The sequence below is a fragment of the Melospiza georgiana genome, chromosome 1 (assembly GCF_028018845.1).
Source record: "Melospiza georgiana isolate bMelGeo1 chromosome 1, bMelGeo1.pri, whole genome shotgun sequence".
Classification (NCBI taxonomy): domain Eukaryota; kingdom Metazoa; phylum Chordata; class Aves; order Passeriformes; family Passerellidae; genus Melospiza; species Melospiza georgiana.
In genome coordinates this window covers 21,787,635-21,800,606 of record NC_080430.1, presented here as the reverse complement: position 1 = coordinate 21,800,606, position 12,972 = coordinate 21,787,635, and the positions used below count along the sequence as shown (strand labels likewise).

Below are 12,972 nucleotides of genomic sequence, written 5' to 3'. Positions count from 1 at the left end.
TGTTACCAGTTAATGACTGCATTAGTTTTAGAACAAAATAATGACCACTATAAAAACCTGAGCCCTCAAAGGCTTGTTATTTGGACACATTAATTAGAATTAGGCGAGGTGAATGCTCCAATGCCTCCATAACACCATAACATAGTAGATGGGAAACGGAGATATTATGACTTCCATAAAGTCATAATGGAAATTGATGTATTGAGAAACAGAATTCAGGTCTAGACTCTAAAAAAGGCTTTCCAACTGCTTTGCAAACAAAGTGGCAGTTAAAGCATTCTCTGGAATATTGCTGCAAGTTGCAACACATAAATAAAACAAAGAAAGAAAACTGTGACTTAGTATTCGATATCTTTCCAGCTGCTTTTTTATTTTTCCTTTTCTTCTTTATTTGACCTTGAGAAAGTAGTTTTCTGTTAACATTTTAATTTGAATCACAAACATTTTATTTCTCATAAAAATTGGTATTTCCTTGTACCAATTCCATTCAGATGCCAACTAAACCTCACTCAGGTGTTCAGAAGTTGAGAAATCAGATCCCAAGAATTTCTTTTAGCATGATAGGTCAGTTCTGGCACAGACATCTGTCACCTACAAGTACTGCATGTAGTCCTTGGTGCTACAAGGAAATGGTGTTACCCTTTCTTTGCCAGGGTCAACTCTCACTCAGTTTTGCTGAGTCTTTAGCTGAAAGAAAATCCATAGAATTTCAATGTTGGTTCTGCCAAAACTGGAGTTTTTCTAACAGAAAACTGTTAAAAAACAATAATTAATTTTTTTAGAGTGTAAAATTTGAATACCATAATGGACTTCTAGGCACTGCTGTTAATCACTTTGCAGTGGCCCTGCTGCAGATTGCCCCTTGAAGAAAAGAATGGATAGTCTTGTTGCAAATGCTAAAAAATACTATTGGAAGGAACAAACTGTTCTTGATTACAGCTCTTCTGTTATATACAATGAATGAAAATTTTCTACAGTATACAGCTTCTCAAAGCAGCAGGAAATCCCAGAGAAGAACAGCTTAATGCCATCCAGCTGAAGTACAACTCCTGGTGAAATTTGGTGTGTTCAGGAGTATCCTAACTCTTAAAACTTCCTCAGACTTCAAAATGCCAGCAGTTTGGACTAACAAGAATGCCAGAGGTTAAATTCACAAGCCAATCCTAATATAAAACATATTAATTAAAAAGTAATTTCTCATTAGGTACTTGGCCTAAGTTTCCCAAATCATCTTGTTTCCAATAGGAATTTTAATTATGATTGGTGTTGGAGAATAGGAACTTCAGAGTGTTACGAAAGCCAAGAAACATAGACTCTTAATCTACCATAAAAAACTGCAAAGCAGAAACTGTACAGAGACAAAAAGAAGAAGACATGAGGTTTCAAAACTCAGTGTTTTCTCTTGCACTGCCAGGGAAGTATTCTTATCCATGGGATTACAAAATGTAAAGTATAAATTTAGACATTAAATTAAAATTATTGTAGTGTATATAAGAACTTAAACAGAATTTACAGTTATTTTGAGGACTTCCACTATTGACACAAAACTAACAAAATGGGGTCAAAGAAAAACAAATTCACACTTTTTACTATTTTATTTTGCATTTAATTGAGAATGTTTTTAACATTTGAATGATTTATTAGACAAGAATTTTTCCTAGACTTTTAGGTGACAATTATCATGAAACAAAAGTACTGAAAAATATGATAAATAAAGTATAGTGCACAGAAAAGACTTATATGGGGATATACAAAAAAAAATTCTGCCAGCTACAAATTCTCTAAACCCAAATTACTTCCTTCTTAAATCTCTCATTCCTCTAGTGCTTTTTCAGCAGCGGGAGATAACAATGCCAATACTAAAACTCCTACATTTTTATAGAGGAAGAAAGGTAAGCAAAATAATTAAATCTTTGTTATCAAAGCAACTGCTTATTGAATTATCTAAGGAGTTAGGTTAATTTTCTTTTAAAGAGGCTATTGAAGAAGATTTCTTCCTTTCTCACAGAAGAAGCATTAGGACTTGCATTCCACTGTGCAAGTATATCTGCATATATGCATATGCACAGTTTCATAAATACTTGTTTTTCCTCAGTACAATGTATGATGCACTCAGTTCCACTCTGTGCAATTCTCAGAAGAGAAGTAAAGAAACTAATGCAAGATATTTTCCAGTCCAAATGTGGACATAGTCTCTCTTTTACTTTTATCTAGGAAATAGTGAGCAATTCCCTTGGAACTGCATGCTTTAGCATCTCTGAGTAATTAGCAAAATCTGTCAACAAAGCATTTGGAAATGCTATAGCTAATAAGGAAACTAAAATACTTAAGAAGAAAGAAACTGGAAGTCATTCAATTAAGTAATTCCTCTTTATTTAATAACCTGTTTCCTAGAACTGCAGGCAGCAGTTCAAGCAACTTTTTCCACTTATCATCAAGCTTGTAAGAACTGAGCATTTTGTGGTCATTTTTTGGTCTATCAATTTACATGTTACAGAAGGTTTCATTAAAAGGAACACTCTATGGAACAGTAAAAGCATGATTGAGACAAAGTTTCCAAAGAGTCTGCAAAAATTAAAAAGTTTGTAAGACTTTTTTATTAAAGTGATGACAGACTTCACCAAAAAAAAAAAACAAAAAAAAAAAAAAAAAACCCAACCAAAAAAAAACCCAAAAAAATCCACAGCACTGGAAGCAACCCTTACTGGGAAGTCCTGTGTATGTAACCACAACTGTTCCAGTCCAAAACTCCAGCCTGTCCTTAGCCTGGGGTGCTCACCCATGGCAACACCCAGCAGCTGCTGGCTCCCAACACTTCCTCATGCATCTGTAGCCCATTAAATAACACCTTTGATTCTTTTCTCCTCAGCCTCTACTTCTGTATTACACCTTTTGTATTCTTCACCTCTCTTTCTATCCAGCTCATTTCCTTAGATCACCACTACCTACAGAGAATGAAATAATATTCTCACTTATGTTCTTATTCAACAAGTTGTATTTCAAGTGCTCCTTTTCAGAAATAAAATAATTAACATATATCCACACAGTCTTTGACTGACAGCTTTTTTTGTTCCACCTGACTAGTTTTAGGGTCTTCTTAATCTGGAATACATTTACAAAATATGATGAAAAAATCCTTTTAAAATCCCTCAGATTTAGACTGAATATTAGACGAGATTAGAGCAGATAGATTGAATATTAAAACATAAAACATGTTGTCTGTGATCTGCAAAATTATTTTACTTATTGCTAGTACTAGATAGTCATATTGTCTCGGAAGTGACAACAATAAATACATTTTTATAAATTAAAGCCCCATAAATAAATAAATTTTAATTTTTTTACATCTAAGGCAGCCTCTTGAGGTGCATCAAATTAGAGACATCTACCCCACATAAGAGACATCTACCCTCCTTGCATCAGCCAAGCCTCATGGCCTGACTGTGGAAGTGAATCTGGATCTTGTAGCTCCTGTTCAACCTCTGCAGAGCTGATAATGGTTAAGGTTTGTTTTTTTTTGAGCTGTAGTTTCATAAGAGGAGATGTAGGAAATCTAATATCCCAGACATCCTCCTGACTTCCTCCAGGATGCCAGAATAGGAGTCTAGCTCCAAGATTTTACAGGGCACTCTAATATTATAAAATCTTAGAATCATTTAGGTTGGAAAAAACCTTAAAGATCATGGAGTCCAACCATAAAACTAGTGCTGCCAAGTTCACTATTAAAGCATGTCCCTCAGTGCCAGATCTACACCTCTTTTCAATATCTTCCAGGATAGTGATTGTACCACTTCCCTGAGGAGCCTCTTCCAGTCCTTGACAACTCCTTCTGTGAAGAAGATTTTCCTAATATCTAAACTGAACCTCCCCTGCTGCCACTAGAGGCCATTTCATCTTGTCCTCTCACTTGTTATCTGGGAGAGGAGACTGATTCCCACCATACTTCTACTTCCTTTCAGTTATTTGTAGAGAGCAGTAAGGTCTTCCTGAGCCTCCTTTTCTCCAGGCTGAACGCCCCCAGCTGCCTCAGCTGCTCCAGGCCCTCCATCAGCTTTGTTTCTCTTTCCTTCAGTACCTCAATGCCCTTCTGGTAGAGAGGGGTGCAAAAATGATGCCAGTGTTTGAGGTTTGGCCTCACCAGTGCCAAGCACAGAGGGCTGATCAATGCCTGCTGGCCACACCATGTCTGATACAAGCCAGGGTGCCATTGGCCTCCTTGGCCACACAGGCACAGTGCTGGCTCGTGTTCAGCTGGCAATTATCACCTAATTGCATTTTATAATTTCTAAAACTAAGCTGTATACAACAAGAGAGATAGAAATTATCATCTTTGATTATATCCTGTACTTGTTTAATTTTGGTATACTTTGTGTCAGTGAACAGTTTATCATTACTCATTTCTTACTCATCCTTTCTTCAAAGGCCTCACTCTGCTCTCTATTACTACATGCCTTGCCATAATGTGTTTCGCATTTCCAGCCATAAAAGCTGTAGATTCTGTTTGGTATTCAGCATTAAGCATCCAAGTGGTTGCACAAGAAGACCTACACATATGAGCAGGCATTTTATATTAGTAACATCCATGCACAATTTGAATGCACAAATGAAATGCTGGCTCTGACTAGTGTTACTACAATGTGAGATTCTTTAAGTTGCTGTCTTTGCACAGTCAGTCAATAAGTTTGTAGTAGTTCCATCCTGCAAGGCTTGCAGGGGTGAGACCCAGGTGTCCTAGATGGATTAGGCATTTGGGTTTATAATAAGCACGGGATTATCATATGCAGAAAGATTCTGTTAAAAAAGTAGTTATCAAAATGAGTTTAAATAGTTGAATACTTACCCTCTGATCTGTACTTGAGCTGCAGCACTGATGTTGATATGGAGGTTCACTAAGTTGCTGGTGGGATTTATCTTGTTAGAACTGGAAAATATATGTACAAATATTAACAAAGGTTTTATATCAGAACTCTAGATTATCATATCACTCAACACACAAGGCCCACTGGGCATATCACAAAATGAGATTCCTACTGGCACTCTTCAGTCTTGTAGGACACGGGTATTTAAGATGGATATTATTTGAGCTCATCACATATTTAATAATATCATCAACTGAAGCTTCCTTTAAAGAATCCTGTGATGATGAATAAGATGTTACAAATTTATTTGGATCAGAATACCTTGTACAACTTGGCTATCTGTATAGATAAAAGTACCTTAATAGAATAGAACTTTGTTTCATACACTGGAGGAAGGCAGTGTTAATGAACAATACAAGCTTTGTTAGAATAAAATTTATTTTTATGATTCTCCAAACCTGTGACTTTAGCATGACTTAGTCTTTGGGGAAAAAGAACCAAGATCAACTGTTTCTTTCATTTTCTTATTTTCTTCCCTCCCCTATCCAGAGTGTTTACATTTTTAAAACCACTTAGTAGTGAAAACAGATCTCCATGTTTAAAATCTAGAGCTCTCACTCATCTTATTGTCTTTTCTGATTGTAAATCCTTAGTAATAAACATAGTTTCTCTTACTTCAAAAGGCTACTCCTGTGATTATAGCCCATTCCTATAAAAAAGGTTTGCAAGTTCAAATTCATGAAGATAGTGAAGTAATTACAGACTTAGAATTTATTTAACTATGAGATTAACAACACTAAATTTGGATTTCTTTTTCAATCAAGTGTGGTTTCCTTGCTCCATGAACACCAAGTTTCTATTGCTGTCCCAGTTTGCTGCTATCACATCTGGGTACCATCAGTCAATTGGAAACATTCAGAGGAGGTCAGCATTTCCAGTGACTGACTCCTGAGGAATAAAGAGCTTTGATCCAGGCTTTCTGGTTACAGATTGCTGAAATTAAGAGCAGCTCTAATTTGTTTGTAAACTAATGCAAATTCCCATCAAACATTATTTGAAATTTTAGGTAATACTCTATAGCCATTTTTTTGAGTATAAATGTACAAAAATTGTTTAAAGTGTTATTATTATAAAATTATTGTACCACTATTTTGTTAGAATAAGCTGCTCTCCAACTTGCTTATTTGTCTTAATTTCCATAGAGTTAAAATACAGATTTTGGTCATACATATCTGCTATTCAAACCTTGTTCATGCTTTATGGCATTTTTTGGAGAAGAAAACAGTTTAAAAGAAGTGCCAAGACATCTCTCTCTGTCTAAGAGGTACATAATTGCATAGCAACATCCACATCAGAAAAGGAATCAGATTTCAAGACACTTCTCAGCCTCTTGCTTGTTTCTTATATGTAATGAACTTAAGTTTTGCAAACCAAAATACTCATTTTCCACTTGATGTTTTGAAGCAAATGAAAGTCCTCTCTTTTGAATAAATTAAAGTAGGACGCAAATTCAGATGTGTTCTTGCCTCCATCTAGGCAATTTCCTCTATTTGCTTCATGGAGTTCTGCTCTGTTTTTCTTTTAGGATTGTTTTATCTGTTCACTAAGAACATAGAAATACACAAACTGTCCTGCTGCTTGTGAATGAATGTACAAAGCAGTGAGTTTTAACTGTAGGGTACATTCCCAATGCAAGAAATTTTACTCTTTACTCTTTCCTTTTTTGCTGTTTTTTAAATAGCTGTGTGCTCTTCAATATTTTCATACCAGTTTGTAGCCCAACACATTTCCTTCCTTTACATTTTAGTGAGTCACACCCACGGAGGAAGCATGAGATGTTGTTGTCTCCTGAAGTTCAGACTTATTCCTTAGGAAATTCTTGTCACTTTTTAAAAACTGTTACCTACATTCAACTCTTATTACCTAGACAGACTTAACAACCCAAAAAGCTCTGGACCTCCCTAGACTCACAGCACGAAAAGGATGGTGACACCTTTTATCTGGGAGCCTCAGATAACCATTTAAAACTACTGCTTGCACTAAGAAATGAATAGTGGCATGGACAGGGGGCCTATAAGGTAAATGCTGTGTCTCTCTCCAGGAGAGCTCATGTCCAGGTTTGCACGGTCCCCACCCAGATTCCAGGGAGACCAAATCCCCAATGCACTTCTGTGCCATTGGTGTGCACTCCCTGAGTTTCTGCATGTCCTTTCCCTTCAAGGATTACATTATGGAGACATGACTTAAACATTTCAAATGTCTCAGTTATTTACCATAATGAACATGATCAAGGCCCTCATTAAAGGCCAGACATTAGCAATTAAGTCTCTGCATGTGGGGCAGGGAGGGCCCCATGCAGAACTCCAGCGAGTATTTGATGAGGACAGATGGAGCAGCAGCCCTTCCACCTACTGAAAAGGTCCCAGGTTTGTTTTTGCTGTTATCCTAACCCAGCCCACTCCGTGCTTTTTTGTCTCTGTGGGAGAAGTTCTGCTCAGTATAAAACACAAGATTCTACAATATTATTATGTGAAGCCCACAAATGGGGAGGAATCAAATGGAAAAATTACAAAGGTTCACCTGCATCAAACTGAAACAGTTCTCTCTGTGCCAGTAAATCTGCTGAGCAGATTTTAACTGCTTTCCTTTTGTTTTCTAAATTTTGAAGAAGAAGCATGTCTGGTTTAATTCAGAGCACGATATGTTTGTGCATATTCACTGTTGTTACAAAGTGATTACTGTGTATTAATTCTGAAGTTTAAATAAAGTTCAGATTTGGCAAATCTGCAGAAGATGCTTAAAAACTCAGTTAACCTGAATTTTAAAGAAATACCTGAATAACCTGAATTTTAAAGAAATAGGACTGATTCTCCCAATAGTTAATGAGGCTCCAAATTCAAAAATCCTTGTGACATAAACTACCATTGGAGAGCCCCTGAAATAATTACTGATACTCAAAAGGGACCTTATTATATAATAAACTTCATATGGCAAAAGGAATTAATAATTTAAATAACCATGCTCTTGATAAAATATCTAACCTTTTTATTTGCAGCTCAAAATTGATGCTGAAGTCTGCATTTTCAAAATGCTGAACAGAAAATCGAATGCCTGCAGAGAACTGAGAAAGAAACAAAACAACAGGTTACTAGAAACAGTTGATCTCTCCAGATCAATAAAGCAGCACTGTTCAACATTGCATTTCACAGACTTATACTGGATACTGTTGCTTTTCAAAATTAGTATGAAATAACATCATCTAGTTGTTCTCAGGAAAAAATACCCTCCTGCCTCTGTATGTCACCAGATGGAAAACTTGGCTGGAAAGAGGAAAGATCAGAGGAATAGAGAAGCACTCCCAAGAACACAGCAGTGGGCCCTTCTTCATCCAGACAGTCTTTGCTTTGCCAAGCCAAGCCAAAAGCAAATAACAGTTGTCTGGCAGCTCTGATCCCTGCCTCCATCCATGCACGCCCCTGGCCAGGTCTGCAGGCTCCCTGCACTGTCTCTGCACCTGGCAGCTCTGCACTGCCGGCTTCAGGCACTGTGGGGCTGACTGAGCACCTGAGGCTAAACTAGCACCAGTTTAATTTACTTCTAGTTGATTTTTTTTTCCATTGTGGATCTGTTAAGAGGAATACAGCTTCAAAGTTATATTTTCAGTTCAATTTGCTACAACTTGGGAGTGAGTGACCAGAGGAGAGAGTAAAACACACAGGTCCCAAAACTGAAGGAGGTAAGCGCTTCCACTGGTGCTGCTTTGTGTTTAAGCAGACCTGGCTTCCTCCTTTTGACAATTTCCATTTGCTTTGCAAGAAGAGCAGGGATAAGCAGACCAAGTTTATTCAGAAGAGAGAAGGGCTAACTAGAGAAGGAATATACAATAGCCCATGGTGGGGTCTCTGTAAGCCTCTCACTGGACACATTTACAGCCCCACTGTGTAAGTGCCAGGTGAGTAGCAGGAGATGCCATCTGTCCTCAATGTTCAATTAATTAAATTCTACTGCAATGTTTAAATCATTGTTTTTAATTCTTTCAACTGCATGTTTAAATCTGGTAATTTTCAAAATGTGAATTTTTCAATTCCTACAACTCCTCACTCCTCCTCTACCTTCCATCTGGCCTAATGGCAGAATTTCTAGCAGGATAACATGCACATTGTACTTGCACGTTTTTAAAAAGGATGGTAACGCATAGATATATTCTCCATGTGGACAAACAATCTTTGTGAGAAATTCATCAAAAAGCATCAGGAAATGAGGACATTATTCCCTCATCTCTGCCAATGTCTGACTAGACTGGGCATGGGGGGGGGAGAAAAAAAGGTTGTCTGCTTGGCATAATTTCCTCAGAATACTTCAGGAAACTTGTTAACAACAGGATAGGACACACAAATGTAGGGACCTAAATTCAACATCATTGAAGATGAGGAATTTTCCTCTGTGAACATCATTTCATATGTTTAAGCAATTCCTTTTTACCATCATTTTTTTTCATTCAATTCTCCTATTTCTTCATTTGCAGTGGTGCAACACAATCCATCACCAGACAAAACTTACCTAACATGTTTCATCTACTTTCAGCTGACTCAAGCTGAACCAATACTGTTATCATAAATTGAATGGTGAGTTCAAATCTCTGAATTCTGACTATCTTAATTTCATAGTTTCAGTAGATCTCCTGTTTGAAGCAAAATCTTTCAGATGAAAAGACAGTGCTCATTAAATTGCTCAAAAGTTGAATAGCTAACTTGGAATAAAGATGTAAGCTCTGTTTAATTTTAAGCTCACTTTTTGGAGATGATATTACCAACTCTATTGATATTCCATTCACCTTTAAAAATATAATGACTTTTGTCTTTTAGACAAAAATTTCCAGATATTAAACTCACCATTTATCTTCCTGTTTTTACTAACCAGTCTAAATAAATTTGTTTCCAATGATAGCAGAAAAAACATTTGATGAACCAAAGATAAAATTTTCATCAGACTGAGCAGCCATGAACTGCAGTTCTGATGATCTATTACACCCCTGAGGCTTCATCTTTAATAGTGAAACACACTCCTACTGTACAACCCTAATAAGTTGCAGATGTTGTCTTTGTGGAGCCATATGACTTTGTTTATGTCATGTAACCCTTGATATTGCCACTAATAATAGGGCAAGGATGCTCACATGCCCTTGGCCACTGAGGCCAAAGGAGTTTATCTTGCTTGAGCATATAACTTACCAATTATTCAACATCCTTATTTTAGTAGCACAGAAATTTTATCAGAATAGTTTATTTTTACTTAAAATTTTTGAAGTGAGGTAAGTTTAATTAAGACTGCATTATTTCCATGTTTGTAACATCATGTGTCTTTGAAATACATGACATTTCTGCTATTACTGATAAGTTTTAGCCTATTATGTTTGACAGGATTTAGGAGTATGCTGAGAGACAGAGGTGTAGCTTTTTATGAAGTGTCTTACAGTGCTAAAGAAAGATAAAACTGGGCTCTCTTGAAGAATCAGTTTGGTACATACCAAGAAATAGGCAAGATCTTCCAAGCCTCCAGTCTTCTAGCCTTATTTCTATTAATTTGTATAAATTTCCAGATTCTTCTAGTAGAATTTTCTCACTTGCTGATGCCACTGAACAGGCATTAGGAAGCTTGTCTGATCCATTTCAGTGTCATAAATAAGTATATTGAGCAATCTTTGCCAGTGAGATGTTGTCAGACATTTAGCTTGCATTCTGGCATTGAGATTTTCTTTAACAATTCTTTTTATCTTCATTTTTACTCTTTGATTTTATTTTTTTTTAACTTCAAAGATATTACTGAAAAGATGAAATATTTTTTGTGGCCAGTAAACAATTTTAAGGACACAGATGACATAATGCATTTTGAAGATGTGAGGTGTCTGCTGCAGTAATATCCCATAGATTATATTACAAAATCCCAACATAACCCTCATACTCAGAAGTTGATCTTCAAGAGCTCAAGAATTCTAGGATTTCAGGGTGCTGGCAAGTCATTAAGGTGACTCAATAGTTAAAGAGTTTTAGGAATGTTCAATTTTGACCTAACCCTTCCTTCCCACTCACAGCTTCCACAAAGAGTCCCTTTCTGACTGAGTATTTTGAGAATAACTGATCTCCTGCCAGAGCAGAATTGTTTTGCAAAACTGGAGATGGATCAGAGCAACCTTTTGAGATTTATGCAATTTGTACAAAGGGTTGGTATTTTGCTTTTGGAAGTACATTTGCTATCACAAATATGTTTGGACTGAAAAAAACACAAGTCCTTTCACCTTTACTGAGCTTCCAGGAGAGCTGGCTTCAAAGATAAATTTAGGATTTAAGATTTCACTTACTCTAATCAAACAATGTTGCCATCTGGCTTTGTAATGCCACCTTTGATGCCTCAATTTTAAAGGGATGGATTATTTTGTTGTAAAGTAGAAAACCCTTGAATATATTATGAACCCTGCTGTTTTATTCTGCTACTTGTCTCTTTATGAAGTAGTGTGCTTAATAGTATCTGGTAATGGAACTTAGAGCAGTCCTAGAATTGATTCTGAAGAGAAGAAGGATTAGTTATTCTGTGAAAATTCATAAAGAGACAGGCAAGAGTAGTAATGTTTTAGTGGCCACCAAATGGCATTCCTGAAGTCTTCACACTGCTATTGCTAGCATTTTGGGTGAAGGATGATGTGGAAACAGGGCTTTGGATTCAAAGGGAGGAGTATTAGGGTCTGTAGTCTAACACCTCTACACGCAGAACTTTCCATTGCTTATGCTTATTGCAAAGATTTCCTTTCCTTCTTGGCATACAAGTTAGTGTCTCTTGTGTTTGGTCTTCCTTTTCTCTTCCAGCCCAAGGGGCTTTATGCTCTCCTGCCCCACTCCACTGCATCCCAATCACCCACAATATTCTTGTCCACTTCCGTCTGTATTTTGAGAATTTGCTTCTGCCTTGATGCTAATTAGGAAACTACTAAGCAGATGAATAAAATTGCTGTCTTCTCAGTACAAGAAATTATTTGCCTTGAATTGGAATTTTCTCATGCTTTGGCCTGTCATTGCATCCCATCATCCCATTATTAAAGTTCCATTCCTCAGAATGTTTTCAATTACTTTTACTTTTTGGGATTTTCATTAAGTAGAATAAAACAAAAGCTACAAAATCTTTTGGCCTTCTTGTCTATGTCCTTCTCAGAAATGTTTATAGTAATCTCTTCAGAATTCTAGTTCAAAGTAGTTCAATGTAGAGATTCTTCTTCCTAGGAGGTCCATCACCTGGAGCTTAATTTTCAATGGTTTCCACCTCCCTGTAGTCCCAAAGAATCTCTGGGACTGCCTGTGGCCATGCAAGCAGATGACACTATGAGACACCTGCCTTCACTGAAGGATCAGACATGACCCATTTCAAGATTAAAAGAGGCCAGGAAAGGCTGTCTCTACAGAGAGGCTGAAGATTGAAATACTGATCTTCCATAGGATAGACCTTAACTTAGTAGGTATTTTGAAAATACAAAAGAAATTTGCTTTGGTTTCTTTGCAAAGCCATAGGTCCAATATGAAATTCAAACAGTAGTAGTTTTCAACTAAAAGCTGTTATTTATTCCTGATATATGTTTAAGCTGTTGATTGCTTTGCTCTTATTAGGACAGTTTTTTATTTAAGTATCAATATTTGGTTTATTTTCTTTTAGTTAAATATTTCTAGAACTTAAGAATTTATGAGAAACACTTAATTCCTCTGTAAGAGCATCCATAGCTGAACATTCCTGGATTTAACATTTCTGGGGTTTCCTGGGTTGTTTTGTCATGACATAGGGACAAAGAATGACAATTGTGGAATTTTTTATCTCCAAACCTATTTTATCCTTATCTAGTGTTCATCATCACTTATTATATAGTTATGCTTTTGTCCAAAACAAGGCTACCATCATTCCGTCTAATGTGTAGTATGATTTATTAGAGGCTGTCATTGCATCCCATCATCCCATTATGAAAATTCCATTCCTCAGAAATGTTTTCAATTACTTTTACTTTTTAGGATGATACTTTTACTTTTCAGGGAAATCTTTAGAAATAAAATAATAACTTTAAAGCATAAGTTTATTC

At 36.4% G+C, this 12,972-nt stretch overlaps 1 protein-coding gene across 1 annotated transcript in view; it reads right to left on the bottom strand.

The window, feature by feature from the left end:
- Positions 1 to 12,972, bottom strand: part of ITGA8 (integrin subunit alpha 8) — a 109,785-nt gene that overhangs the window by 34,901 nt on the left and 61,912 nt on the right. Inside the window, exons 22-23 of the mRNA XM_058028536.1 lie at positions 7,901 to 7,980; positions 4,841 to 4,921 (exon numbers count right to left, since the gene is read on the bottom strand). Of these exons, the coding sequence (XP_057884519.1) occupies positions 4,841 to 4,921; positions 7,901 to 7,980 (161 nt within the window). The remainder of the gene's footprint in view (positions 1 to 4,840; positions 4,922 to 7,900; positions 7,981 to 12,972) is intronic.